The sequence below is a fragment of the Oncorhynchus mykiss genome, chromosome 21 (assembly GCF_013265735.2).
Source record: "Oncorhynchus mykiss isolate Arlee chromosome 21, USDA_OmykA_1.1, whole genome shotgun sequence".
Taxonomy (NCBI): domain Eukaryota; kingdom Metazoa; phylum Chordata; class Actinopteri; order Salmoniformes; family Salmonidae; genus Oncorhynchus; species Oncorhynchus mykiss.
Window position 1 is genome coordinate 49,610,014 of NC_048585.1, and position 22,498 is coordinate 49,632,511.

At 43.8% G+C, this 22,498-nt stretch overlaps 1 protein-coding gene across 2 annotated transcripts; it reads left to right on the top strand.

Moving 5' to 3' along the window:
- Positions 1 to 1,237: 1,237 nt before the first annotated feature.
- On the top strand, positions 1,238 to 13,419 carry aco1 (aconitase 1, soluble). 2 transcript variants are annotated; one of them, XM_021578092.2, is made up of 21 exons: positions 1,238 to 1,388; positions 3,066 to 3,206; positions 3,427 to 3,595; positions 3,813 to 3,950; positions 4,865 to 4,934; positions 5,112 to 5,295; positions 5,570 to 5,709; positions 5,995 to 6,166; positions 6,505 to 6,605; positions 6,882 to 6,998; positions 7,185 to 7,344; positions 7,604 to 7,739; positions 8,122 to 8,206; positions 8,403 to 8,559; positions 8,854 to 8,978; positions 9,222 to 9,326; positions 9,569 to 9,711; positions 9,972 to 10,119; positions 10,380 to 10,502; positions 11,202 to 11,387; positions 11,710 to 13,419. In XM_021578092.2, exons 2-21 carry the CDS (start codon positions 3,080 to 3,082, stop codon positions 11,824 to 11,826), a joined length of 2,703 nt encoding a protein of 900 aa, XP_021433767.2. In that variant the 5' UTR covers positions 1,238 to 1,388; positions 3,066 to 3,079; the 3' UTR covers positions 11,827 to 13,419. The 2 variants fall into 2 exon arrangements, with proteins under 2 accessions (XP_021433767.2, XP_021433768.2); XM_021578093.2 differs by lacking the exon at positions 1,238 to 1,388 and adding an exon at positions 2,427 to 2,815.
- Positions 13,420 to 22,498: the final 9,079 nt, after the last annotated feature.

The window sequence follows — 22,498 nt, forward strand, 5'->3', positions numbered from 1 at the left end:
TGGTTGTTAGACCTACCATGTGATATGATACAATCTATTGTGTATTGTGTAGGTAACAAATTCTGTCAGACAATAGCTATAAAGGTGACCTATAATCTTTTAATGCACATTATAAAAATGGTTGTCTGAGTGGTTGGCTGTGAATGCCCTCACCCACTAATACAATTATGCTGACTGTGATTTGGGTTCTGACCCTCCACAGGATGTCTAGTCAGAACCATGCTGATGCTTCTCTTTTTAGGGATTTATTTCCTTTTCCTCTTCATCAACACACACACACACACTTTTCGTCATATAACATGAATCTTGACTGGGAGTTAACCTTGGTGGAAGAGTACTTGTGTTACTCCAAATGGATTTGATGCACCCACCACTTTCAGGTATTCTTGTTACTGTCCACAATACAAATAGTCCTCAGAAATGTGTCTTCTTTCTTCGGACAACGATAACACTGACCTGAGTGGGTGGGTGCAGTGTCCAGATGCGCCTTTCCATGTGCTCTGATTGGTTGGGAATGGCAGGGCTTTGATGGGTGGTGGATAACTAAGGTAGGCTAAACAGCCAAACTAATGGCACTCAAGGGAAACTGACGGGACTGTGAGGGAAATGTAGGTAGAGAGGAGGGGAGCACATTAATGAAGAATCAGTAGGGTTTAGGCTTGTTGACACATTCACATGTATTGGATTCTAAGCAGTGATCGGTCAGAAAAAACACCTGCCTATCAACATTATTTGAAGAAGATGTTATCAACCATATTATTAACCATTCAGAAGAAGAAAAAAATTGTCAGTCACTCACTCCCTCACTGCTAGGACTTATCAGTGGACTTAGGTCTTGGAGCTTTGGAACAATGATTCATATATGTACACGAGATGACTGTTGGGGGGAGCTGTGTTGAAGCCAACTCCCCCACTGTTGTAAAAAATATTTAGGAAAATATAGAAATGCATATATTAATGTCTACATTAGTTTTTGACACGTTTATTCTATTACAGACACTTTAATGCATAATTTTAAATGATATTATGCAAGCTAAACATACAAATATTACAAATATATAAAACATTTCCCTTAAAGTATTTTTTAGAGAGTACTAATGTTTCTGTCCCCACTACAACAACAACAAAAATACTTAAATACATGTAATTTTGTCCTTGAAACATTTAATTGAAATACTGTAGAATGTCATTCATTAGTTCCTATGGCGGACTGCTCCTAATAGGGAGTGTCATATGACCGACCCGTGCCTTCAAAGCCTCTCAATGGACAATACATAGCGTTAGCAATTCAGGGCTTATATACGTCATCGCGTCCGACAAGCTAGCGACCAGAACAAAAAAATAAAAAATAAACATTAGCTTCGCTTCAACTGTAAAGAGAAGAAGTGGTATGTGTGACTGTTTTTTGCAATTATTTGTAATCTTCACCATGCTTTCAAAGTAAATTTACTGTATTTAAAGTTATTAAGGGCAAGTGCTGTGACTCAGCATAACTGGTTAGTAACCGGTGACGTTGATTGCTATTCAAAGCTAGCAGGATACGCTAGCCAGCTAGCTAAGTCAACTAGCTAGCTACAGTAACTGCTAGCTACAGTAACTAACTAATTTAGCCAGGCGTAGGTATAGTTCTAGTTAGCCGCTGTTAGAAATCCCTAAATGTCTCATCTCGCTCTCTCTATTATCATGTTTAACACTAGAACCGCACAAAGCCTGTTGTTGTTAGCAGTGTCTGGTGTGGGAGACTGTCAGTTCAGGACCCAATCTTGGTCCCAATGGGTTAAGCTACTATCTTGAAGTTGAGTTTAGTCGGATACTATTTCCTGATTGCCTCAAAGCTAGCTTTATCAACTTCTCAGGCTAGTATGACTGTCTTAGATATCGTGTAACAAATAACAGGCCTAACCCCCCCCCATGTAAAATCCAACCCATAATAGAATCTCATTCTATTTTCCATTCTAATAAAATAAAAATGACCTGCTCCAGACACTACTAGGATATATCTTGGGCTAACCATTTAGTTAACAACTTTAACATTCACACGAACATTTTAACATACGCTTACTTGAGAAAATGTATGCCCCGGGAGTTCTGCACAATGGAGAATGTAGAGTTATATTTCAAAATCTGGTTATTTGCTAATGGATACTGTAACAGGGCAGTACTTGGAAAGTTGCGAGAGTACATTGCGGCACCAGGCAATCTTAGGTCATCATGAGTTGACTGTTATTTTTTTTAACGTTCCCTTCAATTCCATTTGTCGTCAAAGTCACAAGGGTGCTACAAAGATGCACTTTCTTATCAGAGGTATCCCCTTTGACACAGATAAATATGGGGACACGTATTAACCTTGGGTACCCTTACATCACAAATACTCTGTTTGACATCTGATTACACATTCATAGAGGCTGATGTTGTTTGCGGATTTCACTGTCTGTTCAACCTTGGCAGAGAATCTTCATTTTTAGGCAATAGGCTTATGCTAATACTTCTAGCCTATTCCTGTCAAGCACGATTTGTAGGCTATTTGGTTGCATTTTCCTGAGTATAAAAAGGATGTTAGATAGGGATTGGTAGTGAATTAGTTCAAACCACAGTTTGAACAATGCTCAAGTTTTTTCCACTTGTTGAGTGATTAGCCTAATTTAATACGCAGCAGAGGATAGTAGTATTCCAGAAATATTGTGTTTTGGAACACCGTACTAGGCTAATTCACAGGTCTGTTATACCCAGCATTTAGCTGGAATCGTACTTCCCTGTCTGTCCGTGCTGAAACTTCCTTGACCTAACAGGTTCTCCCGTAAAAAGATAAAAAGCAGTAAGTAGCAATTTTCACCTACACACAGGAGAGGAACCATTTGGTTGTTATAAGTTGTTGTTTTTTTAAAGAGAAAATGTTTTTTTAAATTACAAAGTACCTGAGCAATGGGGCAACCACGGGAGCAGGCTCAACTTTTGTGACTGCTCAGGTCACTTGTCCTGGGCAATAGGGCAACCCTTAATGTCAATCCATAAGAAGTTGCTACTGCTTTAGTTTTTGACACTGAACCTTGAATTGTTTCCTCCAGGTAACCCCAGGTGTATGTGTGAGAGAGGGAGAAAGTCTACAGCTATGAGTAATCCTTTTGCACACATAGTTGAGGCTCTGGACCCAAACATCCCCGACCACAAGTTCTACAACCTCTCAAAGCTTGGAGACCCCAGATATGGTAGGATCTCAAAGTACCATAACCCCTTTGGCAATTGGTGGTGAGCATGGTTGGTGTATTAGGCTAAATTCTGGAAATGTACTGACATTTAGTTAATTTGAGTAAATGCTCAAACTAGATTTATTCTGATTCATGAATTACATTTCAGTTAATTGCACTGTCACTATTTTTGAACTTCTAACCTGATGGTTAATATGAAATGCTTCCCACCTCCTTCAAGACCGCCTGCCATTCTCCATCCGTGTGCTGCTTGAGTCGGCTGTGAGGAACTGTGATGGGTTCCTGGTGAAGCGGTCAGACGTGGAGAGCATCCTGAACTGGAAGCAGACCCAGACTCAAAGCGTAGAGGTGCCATTCAGACCTGCCAGGGTCATCCTGCAGGATTTCACGTGAGTTAGACCACATGGTGTATCAATTCTGCAGGTGTGCTCATGAGAAATCTTTAATGGTAAAATATGCCATGGTACTATCTGTATTGTAAACTGGGAAAAGCTGATGGGCAGGTATCCAAATTGAGGTGGCTTTTCTTTCCCTTTTTAAAGGGGTTGCTTTGAATAGTGAATGGATTTATATTATAACTTGTGGCCTGTATCTTTCCCCTTGCAGTGGAGTGCCTGCAGTAGTGGACTTTGCTGCGATGCGCGACGCTGTGAAGAAGCTGGGTGGAGATCCAGAGAAGATCAACCCAGTATGTCCAGCGGACCTTGTCATTGATCATTCCATCCAGGTGGACTTCAACAGGAAGTAAGTGTGGGGGGTCAGATTTGTGTGTGTGTGTGTGGGGAGGGGGGGTCAATTAAAGTAGGGCTGAACATTAAGTGAATTTCCATTCAGGAGGAATTGTTGTGAATTAGAAGTTTATGAATACTGGTCATTTCAGTGAAATACTGCTACACAGGCTAATTGCTGGAGGAATTATTACACCTTTTATTACATATTTATGAAGCAAACACAGGCTGATGTGTAAGCACAGAGTGGAATGTTCTGTAGGGTGAGCTTGTTTGTTGGACTTTGCTCTTAAGAGACTTAGTGGAGCCTGTAGATTTCGACACTTCTGTTGACCACCAGTCATCATAATGTTGCATAACGCTGAAATAATGACAGCATGGTCACAATGTAGGTGAGTCTCCAACCTGACATTGTTGCAAATATGAACTGCTATTTTGTCCCGAGAGGTGTAAGCCTATAAAGCAAAATATTCCCAATTCCCAACGCTGATACACTGTTTCTTACAGATTTGTCATTTTCTGCTCATTCTACTTTCAAGTAAACATATTAGGAGATGTACATTATGACGTTTGTGTAATTTTCACCTGGAACTTAAAAGAAAGCTTTTGGCTAGAGTTTTATTTTGGTATTTGTTTCAGTAGTCAATTGTTGATATAGTTCCAAAATGTTTAGCATGTCAGCAATCAAGTTTTCAAGATATGTACTGTAACTTTCAAAATACAGAAATCAGGCCCCAATTATGCATTTTGCATCATATGATGCCAAACTCATCCAGCGGGCCAGATTTCTGTATTCTGAAAGTTGCATATCTTGATTGCTGAAATACTCCTCAACTCCTTTCCTAGATGTTTTACTTTTATGAGAACTGATTACTGATTGTGTTTTTAAGAAATTCAAATTGAGTCAATTTTATATTTTTCTCTTTCCAGGTCTGACAGCCTCCAGAAAAACCAGGACTTGGAGTTTGACAGAAACAGAGAGCGATTTGAGTTCTTAAAGGTATCCAAACCCTTTGTCCACCATTCAAACCTGTAGTTTAACTCATAAGCCTTTCATAAAGGCCACACACTTTACAACACACATGGCCCTCTTTCAATCATAGCAATAACAATATCATGTATAAAACCCACAAGCCTCCCTAAACTATTGATCTTGATCCCCGCTCCCGTTCCACAGTGGGGCTCCAAAGCATTCCAGAACATGCGTATCATTCCCCCCGGTTCGGGGATAGTGCACCAGGTCAACCTGGAGTACCTGGCCAGGGTGGTGTTTGACCAGGACGGCTACTACTACCCTGACAGTCTGGTGGGCACCGACTCCCACACCACCATGATTGACGGCCTGGGCGTGCTGGGCTGGGGTAATTACTAGATTGGATTATGTACACTGTTAAAAAGATAAATGGGATTGACTCAAATCTTTACTAATGGTGTTAAAAGGGATAGTTCACCCAAATTACAAAATTACTGCATTTACAAATTACTGGAGTTTTTTTTTTTTTTTCCCAAGTGGGCAGTACTTAGCTACCAGTAAACCAAACCCCAAAATGTAGTTGAGAAAATATGAGCTATCTAGCCATGCTACTGGAATGTGCCCAGAGCTGGAATAAATCCTGTCGTACATGTTTGTTGTAGGTGTGGGCGGGATCGAGGCGGAGGCCGTCATGCTGGGCCAGCCAATCAGCATGGTGCTCCCCGAAGTCATCGGCTACAGGCTACAGGGCACCCCCAACAAGTTCATCACCTCAACCGACATCGTCCTCACCGTCACTAAGGTAACTGGTTACGCGGTTCCACGACTGCCACTGTTTTATAAATGGACATCTCTTTTGGACAAATCTGTCTAATCAATGTAGCTCAAGGCATGAAATGATTCAGCAAAGTAGCCCTATCAATGCTATTGGTTTGGAGAATTGTGTTGATTTGATAAGGGGATAAATAAAGTTGTATTGAATAGATTAGTTGTAGATAAACAGTGGCAGCAATTTCATTTCACCAGTGTATGTCACATAGAAAGACTGTTTGTCTGAGTGTCCCATTCTCCCCCTCTGTACCCACAGCACCTGCGCCAGGTCGGCGTCGTGGGGAAGTTTGTGGAGTTCTTCGGGCCAGGTGTGGCACAGCTATCCATAGCCGATCGAGCCACCATCGCCAACATGTGCCCAGAGTACGGCGCTACTGCAGCTTTTTTCCCTGTAGACCACATCAGTCTTCAGTACCTGGAGCAGACAGGTGAGATATCCACACCAATGCACATGAGCAGCACTATATTTACAATGTTTCTGATTCCGATGGAAAGCAATACAGATATTACATTGGCCTCTTTTTTAAAAATTGCAAACTTTCAAACAGTCTTTGAATGTTACACAACCTACTTAGCGGAGTCATTTTTCTCCTTTTGTAATGGCAAAAACCTTTCTGAATACATTTTAAATGTAAAACGGGGCTGATAATAGTAGTATTAAAAACCTGAGGGAACTGTAGATGTAACTGGCAAAGTCTAATTTACTTCATGTCTGGATTCTTCATTTTCTTTCCTCATTCCTCTTTCCCCTGCTCACTCTGCCCAGGGAGAGATGCTGAGAAGCTGGATTACATCACCAGGTATCTGAAAGCAGTAGCCATGTTCAGAGACTACAGCAACTCCTCCCAGGACCCTGACTTCACCCAGGTACTCTGTTCCACAGTGGATCCTTTTCAAACACCTTTAGTCATTTAGAAATTAGGACTTGTAGTTTCTGGATGTATTTGATTAAAGATTGTCAGGCATGCTAGACTAGCTATGGGGACTTTTGGAAGTCATTCTGTTTTGAAAATGATTTGACAAGTGTATGACTGGAATGTATCTGTGAAATGATTGACAAGTCTCCCTTTTAATCTCCTCCTTTTGCTTTCGGTCTCATTGTGATTTTCCCTCTGTGCCGCCTCCGCTCTCCATCCTATGCAGGTGCATGAGCTGGACCTGAGCACCGTGGTTCCGTGCTGCAGTGGTCCCAAGAGGCCTCAGGACAGGGTGGCTGTGTCGGACATGAAGACTGACTTTGAGGCATGCCTGGCAGCTAAGGTAATGACGACACCTGCTTAACACTGACTTTTTTGGTATCTACATGCTAATAGCATCCTGTTATCTCAAGTCCTTCCCTTTTTATATTTGCATGTGTGTATGAGGTGTGCACAGAGTTAGAAAACCTATAGGTTCTATAGGTGAGCCCACTAGCTTTTCTAACTCTGTGGACTTGTGCCATTGCAGCAAGGCTTCAAGGGTTTCCAGGTGACTCCGGAGCTTCACCACGTGAAGGTTCCATTCCAATACAATGACAAGGAGTACAGCCTCTCCCACGGCTCAGTGGTCATTGCTGCCATCACCAGCTGTACCAACACCAGCAACCCCTCTGTTATGCTGGGGGCTGGTACGTATCCCTCGCTCCATACCTCATACCCTGCGCTGTCTGGGTTGTGTTCGTTAGACACCAAGCAGACGGAAACAGAGGAACTACCTGGACTCCAAAAATAAATGTTATTCTTTTGTTTTCTGCTGCAAAAACGTTTCCAAAGTTTTCCGTTACTTGCCCCAATGAACACACCCCAGCTATCAGCAGCTGTAATTGGATTCATATCTGGGAAGTTGCTTAGTCAATAAGGTTGAATTGGCTCTGCGTTGCTTTTCAGGTCTCCTGGCGAAGAAGGCCATCGAGGCTGGTCTGAGCATGAAGCCCTACATCAAGACCAGCCTGTCGCCCGGCAGCGGAGTGGTCACCTACTACCTAAAGGAGAGTGGCGTCATGGACTACCTCTTCCAGCTCGGGTAAGGCACTCCTTCCTGAAGACTAATTGTCTGGAGAATGAGGGGTTCAGCTCAAAAGTATTTCCTAGCTTCTTTATCCTCCTTCATTTCAGGATGACAGTGTGTGATGTATTTAAGCAATAAGGCCCGAGGAGGTGTGGTATATGGCCAGTAGACCACGGCTAAGGGCTGTTCTTATGCGCAACTCGGTGGTATATTGGCCATATACCACAAACTGCTGATGTGCCTTATTGCTATTATAAACTGCTTACCAACATGATACTTTTTTTTCTAATATCATACCCATGATATACCATGGCTTTCAGCCAATCAGCATTCAGGGCTCGACCCACCCAGTTTATAATTTCCTTTTTGTCGGTATATGTTATTTTCCCCCCGTCAGGTTTGAAGTGGTGGGTTATGGCTGCATGACATGTATAGGTAACAGTGGGCCCCTCCCAGAGCCTGTGGTGGAGGCCATTACTCAGGTAACTACTAACTTTGAACATTTTACACCCTCACCTGGGCTGTATTCATTAGTGCATGCAATGGAAAACACCATTTTTTTGGGAGGGTGGTCCATTTTTAATCCCCCCGTTTCAGTCAGTTTTCTTTTGGGTGCCTAATGAACACAACCCTGCATGGTCAATGGCTACAGCTCCTCACACGTTCCTCTACCTTCAGGGAGATCTAGTAGCCGCTGGGATCCTATCAGGTAACAGGAACTTTGAGGGGCGTGTCCACCCCAACACACGAGCCAATTACCTAGCCTCTCCCCCGCTGGTCATTGCCTACGCTATCGCCGGAACCGTGAGGATTGACTTTGATACAGAGCCCATTGGTGAGTGTCCTCGAACCAACGGTGTGAATTGTCAATGGTTCTGTAGTTTTTCTATATAGCATTCACACCAGTGGAGGCTGTAATGGGTGGAATTAAATTAATCGAGTGGTTCCATTCATTCAATTCCACCCATTACAATGAGCCAAATCCTCCAATTTTAAGGCGACACCAGCCTTCACTGGTTCATACATACACTGTTCCTGGAGCTCTCAAGACGTGTAAACAGATTGGGCTGTCGGTGCTGATACTGGTTTCTGTTGTTTTTCTTTCGCCGCCTCTGGTTTCATGGTGTAGCTCTGAACAACAAAGGGAAGGAGGTTTTCCTCAGGGACATCTGGCCCACACGGGAGGAGATCCAGGCTGTGGAGAGACAGTTTGTCATTCCTGCTATGTTCAAAGAGGTTTATGAGAAGATTGAGGTAAACTCAACTCTTTGGATATTAATTTTATATGATTTTTTTCCCCCTGGTTTCATTGTGTAGACAAGTTGATTAGTGGGGGGGTTAATTAATGCCTCAACATTTCAGCCTCTAGAAGGCCATAAAGTGTACAAATGTGTCAATAGGTTACTTTTTCAAGGTTTTGGTTAGTACATTAGTGTAAAAAGCTGTTGTCTTTGTAGTTTTGATATGGGACTGTTCTACCTTGTTCCGCCCTGTCAGAAAGTGAATGAACGCTGGAACGCCCTCAACGCCCCCTCAGACAAGCTGTACACCTGGGACCCCAAGTCCACCTACATCAAGTCCCCACCCTTCTTCGATGGACTGGTACAACACACTAACCTAATGCTGTCGTAATGTCGGAGTTCTTTCCCCTCGGATTTCAGATTACGTTAAAGGGATAGTTCAGAGAAAGTACATATTTATATATTTGTTTCCAGGTAGCCTATGGACAAGAAGAGACTGCAATACACAACTAGACACTTTTACCAACTGCTAATATTATGAAGTCATTGTCATTCATGCAATTCCGCGGAACTATCCCCTTAACCTTTCGGTGATTCATTCAGACCAAGGAACTACAGACCCCCAAGTCCATAACTAACGCCTACGTGCTGCTGAACTTCGGTGACTCTGTGACCACAGACCACATCTCTCCTGCTGGGAACATCGCCCGAACCAGTCCTGCAGCACGGTACCTGACCAGCAGAGGGTGAGAGATGGGAAGCAGTCACTATTTCACATTACTTTTTCATACTACTGAGCTGAGCTGTACTGCACTTGCCTGGTAATGGCTGGAACCGTGCTGGAATGGATCATGCGGAATGAAAATATCCCAACCAGCAGAGTATACGTTTCTGGTCCGCATGATGGTGTGAAATTTAACGCTGGGTTTTTTAGCATGTTTATGATAGAGTGAAGTTAAATGAAGGGTCAAAGGTTTAATCTTTCTCTTATCCTTTGCCCTGGCAGTTTAAACCCACGTGACTTCAACTCGTACGGATCACGGCGTGGTAACGATGCTGTGATGGCCCGGGGCACGTTCGCCAACATCCGTCTCTTCAACAAGTTCCTGAACAAGCAGGCTCCGCGCACCCTGCACTTACCTTCTGATGAAACGGTAAGGCCCTGTAATAATCGCTTATAATGTAATAATTCTAGTCACCAGATTATGTATAATGTTATTACATTATCAGATGAGTTTTTAAAAAAAATTGCTTATGTAATAACTTACAATACATGTATGTTTAGAGTTTGTTCTTGTATTTTGACCGCATATTGCAGTTTCCTTGTTGTATGGCTGTTATATGTACTCTGGTTGTCCACTTGAATCAATGTGTAAATATTCAGTGTATTCTTGGGTTGTCTGTTTCTCTACAGCTGGATGTGTTTGATGCTGCTGAGCGCTACCAGCAGGCTGGCCTCCCCCTCATGATCCTGGCTGGGAAGGAGTATGGATCGGGCAGCTCGAGAGACTGGGCCGCTAAAGGTCCCTTCCTCCTGGTCTGTCTCTCCTCTTATCATAACTGTGTTTTGATATCTTTTTTTACATTACCTTTTGATAATGTATGATGTTGTAGATTAGAAGAATGTATGGAAAAAATGGATTTGAATGCCATTGCCTGTATGATACTTTCCATTAGCCAAGATAAGATTCTGGTGAGCTGTGTGGATTTGTTATTTCACATTATTGAACAAACATACAATTCAAAGTAGGGACAATGTACACAGAAGCCATAAACACCAGGTGGCACCATGAGAAAGACACAATTAGATGATGCAAGACTCTTGAATAATAATTTATTCAACTTGTATAGCGCTTTTCAAAGAGCTTCAAAGCACAAGTCATTTAGCAAAACATGAGATGGACAGTCATTAGAAAGTTCATGGCTTGAGTGGTCATCTGAGGGAGGTGGTCAAGCTGGGAGAGAAAGTCCAGAGGCAGGCAGGAAGCGCAGTCTCATCAAGGTGTTTCACTGTTTCTGGCTTCTCCATAGTATAACTTAGTCAGATGAAGTTTTCGCTAAGCCATTGCAGTCCATGGACTCTGTAGTAAGTAGGTAGCTAGCTACTCCTTCACTACTACCAAAATGAAGCCCCCACTTGGATGATTCCATGGCAGTCATGTATAATTAAGAGTTTCTCGGAGGGTGGGCTGCAGGGATACACCCATGATACCCCTCTTCTGTGCCCCTCTCCCAGGGAATCAAGGCGGTGCTGGCAGAGAGCTATGAGCGAATCCACCGCAGTAACCTGGTGGGCATGGGGGTGATTCCTCTGGAGTACCTGGCTGGGGACACAGCAGACAGCCTGGGGCTGACAGGACGTGAGCGCTACACCGTGGTCATCCCTGAGCCACTCACACCCAGGATGATTGTTGACATTAAGGTTGGTCTGCCTGCTGATGATAAAATGGGATGGGAAATACTGGACTGAGGAAAGGTTACCAATCATTCATATGGTAAATTTTGCAGGAGTTTCTAGATCCTTTCATGACACAGCTAACAAATGGAACTTAGTAGTTTCTGTTCACTTTCTGTACTGTGATTCTGTGGCAATACTTTGTATATAGTAATGTGCTCATATTTTACTATTATTTTGTAGTGTTAAATAAACGTATACTTAGCTGGGTAGCTTACTCCTGGAACATACGGCATCAACAGCAGTTAATCCTAATATCCTACCGCTCTCTTTTTCCCTTCCGTCACAGCTCGACACGGGCAAAACATTCCAGGTGAGGATGAGGTTTGACACGGACGTGGAGCTGACGTACTTCCACAACGGAGGCATCCTGAACTACATGATCCGCAAGATGTCTGAGAACTAGAGAGCACGCCGTTGGGACCAAGTCACGCTGAACACGAAAATCTTCTGTGTAGATGGCGATACAGAACGTGTTGAGTCTCCCTCTCTGTTTCTGTTCGATTTTAACATTTGGTTTACATAATCTTATGTGTTTTTAGTGCATTAATTGGTTCCATACTTGATCCGTTGCAGGTCGGAATGATGGAATGAGTCAAAGTACCCCACAACACATTTAACACTGGTATGATGTACACCTGGGTTCAAATAGTCTTTGCTTTTTTAATCAAGCCCAGCTAAAGTGTTTGAAAACAAATATTTTAACACAGGTCTCGTATGATGTAACCACCCTACCTCTTTGTTGCCAAACCAGTGGTTCACCCACCCTCATCCCTCCCACCGTCCATGCTAACATTAGCTAGCCATGCACACAAACCTAGTCGGCTGTCATGTCCAGTTGTTACCATCGTTGGTTCAAAGCTGCCAGTCATGGTCATCTGTTCCGACCAGGGTTGTATTTGTTGATTTCATGTCTTATTATAAACTGCTGCTGTGGTGAAGCAGACATAGGCTGCTTCTGAAATGGAGCCCTATTCCCTTCATAGTTCACTACTTGTGACCAAAATGTGTGCACTGTATAGGGAATAAGGTGTTAAACCCAGACACTGTAATAGGTTGGCTTCGACTCCTGACAACGAGGGTGTTGTCTTTGTATTATGAAAAAGAGACCAGCATAGTTTATTAGAATGCAATTAGAGTACCTAAGTTGAATTGCCTTAAATGGTGAAGTTGACATTAACCCTCGCCTTTTATGAGAGGAACAGTATATTGTGCGTATGCCTCGTCTCTTAAATCCAGCCTCTGTTTTTACTAGATCACAAATTTCAGTCTTGTTTGTTTCACAAATCCACTTTTCTTTCTTAACCTGTTGATGTTGGCAATAGGACTTATGATTTTGTCACAGTGGGTGGTTGCAACATTTTAGTACGTTTCCAGAAATCTCTGTTAGAATCCACCAACCAGAATTGTGCAACCCTATTGGTGAGTGTGGCTGGACTTAATTCCCAGTTGCCGGTGTGACAGGGAGGCTAGTAAATCAAATTAATATAATCATGAATTCCAAACTGCATGAAGTTTCTTAGCTGAAGCGAGAATTCATATTTTCTCTAAGCACTTGGGGTTTAATGGACCAAATAGTTTCTATCAATAAGAATGAAGTCCTACTTTGAGATTCTTTTCAGAAGGTACTTGTTTGTGGTATGGATAAAATGTATATTTTTCCCCCCAAGGTTAGCAGAAGGAGTCTGCTACAAGGCCACACCGGGGCTAGTGGTAGTCTTCGTCCTTCCTGTTTTTCTTTCCGCAAATAACTGGACATATCCACCATATTGCAGAGTAAGACTACATTTGTCAAATTTAATACACATTCATTTGACTTTAGACAGGAATGTTTTCGAAAAAAAGGAGAGCTGCACATTAGAACCTCAGATGCAAGAAGTGAATAACCACGTTTCGACAGACAAGCTGTCTTCATCAAAGTATATTCTCCGCTAGCCAGCACCTCGCCTAAACAGGTGTGCGGTTCTTTTGCCTCTAATAAACTTTAACTTCTACATAACTCAAATGCAGCACTGTTTTCAATTGTGCATTACTAGCATACTGTAGCCTATTCTTGAAAAATGTATTTAAAGAAATGCAATGAAGACCACTGGATTTGGAATATAACACTTTAAGAATTGCACACAGAATTACATTTAACTGGAATTTGAAAATACAATCTGTACAATAACTGGCTAAAATGGTGCAAATATCAATGTAATTTTAGTAACCCTAACCCACACAAAGCTGTATTAAAGTTAGCACCATATTGTTTTGTTACTCATAAAATATAACTTGTCTTTTTATACGGAAGTTCTGTATTCCTCAAACCCAGTTATGCCTTGCTACCATCATGGACGTACACTGAGGTCAAATAACACTTAGAATGTACACGAGGTATCCATTACTCACAATACTATTAGTTCTACACAGATGACCAGTGCAGCGGTTACAGCAATAATAATTAGTATAACGGTACTATACATCTCTAAAGCTACTGAACATTGAAGGGTAAAGAAACTCATGTAATTTGAGAGTACTATCCCTTTAAACTACTGGAGCTGGAATAGTGTTTATGAGCAGGTTGACATTAGGTACACCTGAGTCACGTGGCCTATCTTGCTAAATAACGCAGCAGACCTGCCAACATGCACGCATTTTGTGTACCAACCAAGCAGTTATCCACGTACGCAGAAATTAATAGGGCCCGATTTGTATATATATTTTAAAAAATCCAGAGTGAATCTAACAACCCTATTTTCGAGCTGCAACACCACATGTACGGAGTTTGTGTCAACGGACATGGAGATTAAAACGTAATTATTCGACGTGTCTGCCCCTCCTGTTTGTTGGGATGCTGAGTTTGCCGACTGTCAGCTGTACGTAAACACATTGACAAATCCCTTTTCGACTCCTTGTCTTGTGGAAACACTAATTGTTTCAAACATAGGATGGACAATCAGTGGGCTATAAAGTGCCAGCAGTTCACTCGCATTTGCTAGAGAAAGAAATGAAATACAAATACGAAAACTGGTCGCATTTGTGCGAGTTTGATATACATTTAATTCTGCGTCCCATTATTTGTATTTTCCACGCAACCTGATAGACTGTAACTATGATCCATATCACAAAAAGCATTACAAAAGTATAATAATAAATAAATAAACAGAATAAATTAGTGTCCGGAATTAGCTATAGAGGCAATGCTTCTGTAGATGTTATCAATTTCGAAAATCTGAAATGACGTATGCGCTGCAAAGAAATACAATAGGCACCTTTACATAGGCTAAAACACCGGACTCTAGCGAACAGAGTTTAGATTCCCTTTGCGGTAGCCTACTTAAGCATTGTGTAGCCAGTTTGCGGCCTGTGTCGATGCGATCATTTGTTTTTGATTCTATGTTTTCAAAATGATTTTGCTTTTAGTGTTGATTAGCGACCAGAATCACAAACAGCATGCACACACATGCTGGGGAAGAAAATCCCAATTCGGCACGTGTGTCTGGTACTCTAAAAAGTTGGACAGGGTTGGCAGGCCTGAAGCAGGCAAACCGGCATAGAGGCATTCAGTTACTGTTCTATTGAAAGTTAGAATGGGGGAAAAACCAGTGACCTTAGCAGCTTTGAGCGTGGTATGATCGTCAGTGCTAGATGCGCCTGTTCCAGTATCTCAGAAACGGACGTCTTCCTGGGCTTTTCACATAAGACAGGGTCCAAGGTTTACCGAGAATGGTGGGATAAATAAAAACATCCAGTCAGTGGTAGTCCTGTTGTCAAAAACAGCTGGTTGATGAGAGAGGTTAAAGGAGGAAGGCAAGAATCGTGAAAGCAGGCCACAAACAGACAAATAACGTCGCAGAACGGCATCTCGGAACGCACAACTCGTCGGACCTTGTCATGGATGGGATATTGCAGCAGACGTACACACCGACTTCCACTCCTGTCAGCTAAAAACAAGAAGAAGCGGCTCCAGTGGACTATTGAGGAGTGGTTAAACATTGCCTGGTCTGACAAATCCCAGTTCCTGTTGCATCATGCTGATGGCAGAGTCAGGATTTGGCGTAAGCAGCGTGAGTCCATGGACCCATCCTGCCTGGTGGCAACAGTACAGGCTGTTGCGTACCACAGCGTATCTGAACATCATTGCTGACCAGGTGCATCCCTTCATGTCTACGGGGGTCGAACCCAGTACTAGATGGGTGTACCTAATAAACTGGCCACATAGTGTATATGATAGAGCTTCAGCGGTGCATCTGTGACATGTTTGCTGACTTGAGTTTGCAACGCACTACTACTTTAACTCTTCATTAATCTATTGCTGTAGTACCATATTAACTGTTATTTTGGTACCTTTAGGTAATCGTTTGATTAGCTGTATGAATGTAGCTTGTCTTGACGGTCAGCTCCATTCCTGTTGCAACGGCAGTGGAAAGAAACATAGTTCTGTTTCATATCATCAATCCAACGTAGAGATCCCTCTTGGCTCACGTCTTGACGTAAGACACGTAGCGATGTCCCCTGCCCGTCTTACAGTCTCTGATCTGCCGATTGGCCCTCAACACCAGAACACACCTGCTCTTGCCTCTGGGCGGGCTCTCCCTCCAGTTGGTGTAGGTGACGGGCTCTCCACTCACCCACCCTCAGCGTCCCCTACTCTCACTGTTGGTCAGTCCTAAGATATGGAGAGGACAGTGAGTGAGGTAATGTAGACGCACGCACACTCATGCATGTTGAGTCACTTTTCAGCCAATGGAGATAGAACAGGATACTTATTTGACCTATCCAGAATGGTTTCCGTCCACTTAAGTCCAACAGCCAGTCCATATCAGCCTTGGAGAAAATGCCCACCAGATTGGCTTGATGACCTGAACCACAGGAAAAATAAGAAACTTTAGTTTCCTACAACAGAAATGCACATTCTATCAAAATAGGTTACATGTTCCCCTCCTGTTCTCACCTCTCCCTGCATTCCCTGACGACAGCGCTCCATGTCGCCTTGCGCTCGGTGCTACGGACTATGGAAGTGGCAGTAACCGTTGTGATAAGTCCAGCCCTTATAACACGTCTGCGCACTGACCATCTGTGTTGGTGAGGAGGAATGGCCAACCAATGAGGTTACTGAAACATGAAACAACTGACATACAGGGTCGGTTTCCCTGACACATATCAAGCTTAGTCCAGGAAACTGGCCCAGAATGTTGAGATATGATTTCCGGGTAACCCATACTCAACCCTGAAATAGTCTACGTATGATATTCACAACATAATTGGGTAAATTATAGGGGTCAATGGAGGCTGGTGGGAGTGGCTATAGGAGGACAGGCTCATTGTAACGGCTGAAATTGAGTACAGTAAATGGAATGTAGTCATATGGTTTCCATATGTTTCATATTGTTCCATCCTCCACTAATGGGGGTACATTATTTGCTATTCTGTTTCAGGCACTATCCATCTCAGGTTGACTACCTCATTAGTGGAAGCCCAGGGCTTCCAGGAGACCACGTTGCAGCATAGGAGCCGGCCTGACCTCTGGGCTCCCGAGTGGTGCAGCGATCTAAGGCACTGCATCGCCATGCTAGAGGCGTCACTACAGACCCTGGTTCGATCCCGGTCTGTATCACAATCAGCTGTGATTGGAAATCCCATAGGGCAGCGCCCAATTGGCCCAGCGTCATCCGGGTTAGGGGAGGGTTTGGCCGGGGTAGGCCGTCATTGTAAATAAGAATTTCTTCTTAACTGACTTGCCTAGTTAAATAAAAAAAAGAAATGTCAATACTTCTGTAGGATACGGACACAACAAGCAGGCTCAAGGGAGTAGTTGGAGTGAATCTATCATGGTAGATCATGTTTCTTGATGTAAATACATATTATGTATTAAAAGAAAATGTGATGACAAATTTAGACAAACACATTGTTACTCCAGCATGACTGCCCAAAAGGCTCACCTTTTCCTGAGCCCTGGAGGTGCTGCCCAGCACGGCCTCCTCAGGGGACACCAGTCAATTCAAATGTCTCCTACGCCTCCTCCAGTTGGTCTTGGGTAGTCTCCATCTGCCAGCTCCTTTTGGACACGCCTTCATAAAGAGCAGAGGTTTTAGTTTCCAATCTAATCTGATGGTAGTTCAACATCCCACTACAAAGCCATACACACCAGGATCAAACTGGATTAGGCTGGGAGTCCTCTCCAGCTATCGCTGTGACTTCTCTCACCTAAGATATTAAGAAAAAGAGATTCCAAAAGTGACATTCATCTCACTATAATTCATTTAATGTGCCATCTATCACTCGATTCCCTAGATGACAGGACTTGGTATAAGAATCATAGACTGTTTTAAAAAGGGACAGATCAGAAACCTTGAGGGTGATGTATGAGGACTCTGCCAAGTTGCCTTTCCGTAGGATGTCCAGTGAGTCAGCGCCCTGGATCTCAGACACAGCCAGCTCCACGCGAGACCACTTCAATTCTAGTCTGTAGCAGGGAGCCATGAGGGACAAAAAATAGTTTTACACCAACCAAGGATTGTGCATTGTCTTTCCAAGTTGGTCCAGTGTGATGGTATCTTCTTTCATTACAAGAACACAGTACATATGTCACATAAAGAGACTAATACAATCGTCGAGGACCATTTACCAACACCAAATCTTAATATACTGTCATAGAAATTGGCATATAGTATCTATGTGACCATTGGTTCTCCTCCCCTAACTGACAATATTAATAGCATTTGTGTGGTGCACGGAGCAGCATCTTACATGTGGGAGGGTCCAGTGTTCCCTAGAGGATCAGACACTCTGAACTCCAGGCTATCTGACAGAGCTTCCGTTGCTGAACTACACAATAGTCCTCTTGCTCTGGTCCCTCCCTTTGTTGCAGGGCAAAGCTGCCTGCAAATGCACAGTGCAAAGTTTACTGAAGAGCAAACACAATTACCCTGTTTACAGGCTATGGTAACTGTCGTTCTTTGAAGTGGCACTGATGGCCAAATTCAATGCATTTAGATGAATTATGAGTGAAGTCAAATCAAATATTCAACTGAGGAAAGGGGGCCTCAAGCCCCTGGATATGGGGGCACACCTGTGATAGTGCTGTCCAGGTAACCAAAGTATGGTGGTCTGTGGAAGGGGAGGCCTTCATCCTCGGTGCAGGCGTCCTGCGCTCTCAGCTCCCGGGACGAGAGGTAGATCCCATAGCGACCGTCATAGAGACCGTCAGAACTTCAGCTTTCCACACAGACAGCGGCTGCACTACCTCAGGGTCCGAGCTGCCCAACGGATCCATCTGGAACATGTTCAATAGGTACCATCGAAACCTACTTATTATTTAGATTCCATTACTAATGAAGAAGTTGCTGTGCTGATTTATACCTGTATGAATCGACCCCTCTAGCTAAATATCTGGGCAGAGGTGTGTATGCAGATGAGTATGTCCTACCTGAATGGTGAAGTACTCAGGCTCCGTCTGAACCCACCCCTCCAGCAAGATGCCCCTGTTGGTAGTGTCTGAGGTCGTTAATGCAAAGCGGCCCATCTGTGAGGAGCCACCCCCATGCCTGTAGGTCACCTCCAGCTCTTGCAGGTCCCACTGGGTGAAGTTACTCCCGGCAGTGAATGGGACGCCGCCCTGGAGCAGGCTGAGCCAGGAAGAACAGGAGGTCACTGGGTGGGGTGTCGTAGTCAGACAGGGCGAGGGTGTCGGGGGTCACTGCCATGGAGGAATCCTGGGGGACACTTAGGCCGCCGTTACACGCCAGCAAGGGCAGGATGCGGCCGGTGGTCTCCACAGAGATCTCCAGGGTGCCGTTACGGGTGGCCTTGCCGCTGCTGACTACAAACCCGTTAAAGACCTGGGTAAGGCAATAGACCTTATCATTCATAAACAATAGATACTAAATATACCTGTATATTAGGTAAGGTTGTGGGTGTGAACCTAGGGTATTATTGCACCTAGCTTGCATTGTTCAATGCATTTGATAATTTTTTTGGTTGTATATTTTGAAAAGCAGATATATCCATTTTTTGGCACTGAATGAACACTGTAAATATAATACAAAAAGTGATTGCACAGGATATTTAGGTGTGCATAAATCAACTTAGAATTGACCCCAAAGAGAGTAATTGTATAGATTGGAAGCGGTGTTGCCATTACTGTGGTGTCTCCAGCGGTGCAGTGGCTCTGTTGTTGTGGACGTAGCCCACCAGGTTGGCAGCGATGTCCATCTGGCTGAAGGTGCTGATGGCCACCACGGGGTGTTTGATGTACTCCATGTGGCTGTTGCCGGGGTGGGACCGTGACCATGTACAGCAGCTCCTTGGGTTTGTCTGTACCATCTGTCACCAGCAGGACGTCTCTTGTCAGAACCACACGCTCGGCGCGGCTGGTTTTCACCGGCTTCACGAAGACGGAAACGATTCCAGAAAAATTGTGGCTATAGCACTGACAATGAACTCATGTCATAACAAGTGCCATTTGGTAGTCTGTCTGTCCACAAACCTTTATCCATGTCCTGGAGGGATATGTGGACTTGCTTTGAGGGGGAGTGGTTATTCCCGTCTAGCAGGTGGAACACAAATAAGTCCTGTGTGGCAGGGATTGCAGGGAGCTCGGCCCCAGTTGTGTACTGGGCCGTACTCTGCCGTGCCTTGCGGTCAGGTGCATTCCAATTGCTGTACCAAATGATGATGCAAATCAAAATCAAAAAATGTTATTTGTCACGTGCGCTGAATACAACAGGTAGACCTTACCGTGAAATGCTTACTTACAAGCCCTTAACCAACAATGCAGTTCAAGAAATAGAGTTAAGAAAATATTTACTAAATAAAAACTAAAGTAAAAAAAATCAAAATCAAAAAGTAACAATGAAATGACACAACGAGGAAATATACAGGGGTTACCTGTACCGAGTCAATGTGCGGGGGTACAGGTTAGTGGAGGTCATTTGGAAAGTGACTATGCATAGATAATAATGTAAATAGTCTGGGTGGCCATTTGATTAATTGTTTAGCAGTCTTATGGCTTGAGGGTAGAAGCTGTGAAGGATCCTTTTGGTCCTAGACTTGGCGCTCCGGTACTGCTTGCCTTGCAGTCGTAGAGAGAAGAGTCTATGACTTGGGTAACTGGAGTCTTTGACAATTTTTTGTCCCTTCCTCTGACACCACCTATTATATAGGTCCTGGATGTCAGGAAGCTTGGCCCAAGTGATGTACTGGGCTGTATGCACTAGACTCTGTAGTGCCTTACTGTCAGATGCCGAGCAGTTACCATACCAGGCGGTGATGCAACCGATCAGGGTGCTCTCGATGGTGCAGCTGTAGAACTTTTTAAGGATCTGGGGACCCATGCCAAATCTTTTCAGTCTCCTGAGGGGGAAAAGGTGTTGTCGTGCCCTCTTCAAAGCTGTGTGGGTGTACCATGCTAATTCCTTAGTGATGTAGACACAGAGAAACATGAAGCTCTCCACTACATCTCCCTCTGTTTCATGTAGTCCACGATCAGCTCCTTTGTCTTGCTGACGTTGCTGTCCTGGCACCACACTACCAGGTCTCTGACCTTCTCCCTGTACAGTGCATTTGGAAAGCATCAATATACCCCATAATGACAAAGCGAAAAAAGGTTCAGACATTTTTGCAAATTTATTAAAAATAAAAACACCTTAAATAAATATACAGACCCTTTCCTATGAGACTCAAAATTGAGCTCAGGTGCATCCTGTTTCTACAACTTGATTGGAGTCCACCTGTAGTAAATGATTGGACATGATTTGTAAAGGCACACGCCTGTCTATATAAGGTCCCACAGTTGACAGTGCATGTCAGCGCACAAACACCAAGCCATGAGGTCGAAGGAATTATCCGTAGAGCTCGGAGACAGGATTGTGTAGAGGCACAGATCAGCGGAAGGGTACCAAAACATTTCTGAAGCATTGAAGGTCCCCAAGAACACAGTGGCCTCCATCATTCTTAAATAGAAGAAGTTTGGAACCAACAAGACTCTTCCTCTTGGCCGCCTGCCAAACTGCGCCATCGGGGGAGAAGAGCCTTGGTCAGGGAGGTGATCAAGAACCCGATGGTCACTCTGACAGAGCTCCAGAGCTCCTCTGTGGAGATGGGAGAACCTTTCAAAAGGACAACCATCTCTGCAGCAATCAGGTCTTTCTGGTAGAGTAGCCAGACGGAAGCCACTCCTTAGTAAAAAGGCACATGACAGTACGCTTGGAGTTTGCCAAAAGGAACCTAAAGGACACTCAGAAACAAGATTCTCTGGTCTGATGAAACCAAGATTGAACTCTTTGGCCTGAATGCCAAGCATCACGTTTGGAGGAAACCTGGCACCATCCCTACGGTGAAGCATGGTGGTGGCAGCATCATGCTGTGGGGCTGTTTTTCAGCGGCAGGGACAGGCAGACTAGTGAGGAACAAGTGAAAGTTGAACTGAGCAAAGTACGGAGAGATCCTTGATGACAACCTGCTCCAGAGCGCTCAGGACTTCAGACTGGGGCGAAGGTTCACCTTCAACAGAACAACGACCCTAAGCACACAGTCAAGACAACGCAGGAGTGGCTTCGGGACAAGTCTCTGAATGTCCTTTAGTGGCCCAGCCAGAGCCCGGATTTGAACCCGATAAACATATCTGGAGAGAACTGAAAATAGCAATGCAGAGACTGCAGAGAAGAACGTGAGAAACTCCCCAAATACAGGTGTGCCAAGCTTGTCATGTCATACCCAAGAAGACTCGAGGCTGTAATCGCTGCCAAAGGTGCTTCAACAAAGCACAGAGTAAAGGGTCTGAATAATTATGTAAATGTAATATCTGTATTTTGGCAAAAAATTCTAAAAAAACCATTTTTGCTTTGTCATTATGGGGTATTGTGTGTAGATTGAGGGGACAAAACTATTTAATCAATTTTAGAATAAGGCTGTAACGCAACAACATGTGGAAAATATCAAGGGGTCTGAACACTTTCCGAATGCACTGTAGACTGTCTCATAATTGTCAGTGATCATTCCTGTCGTGGGTGAATAGGGATTACAGGAGAGGACTAAGCACACACCCCTGAGGGGCCCCCATGTTGATGGTCAGCGTGGCGTCCGGAAAAGCTGGT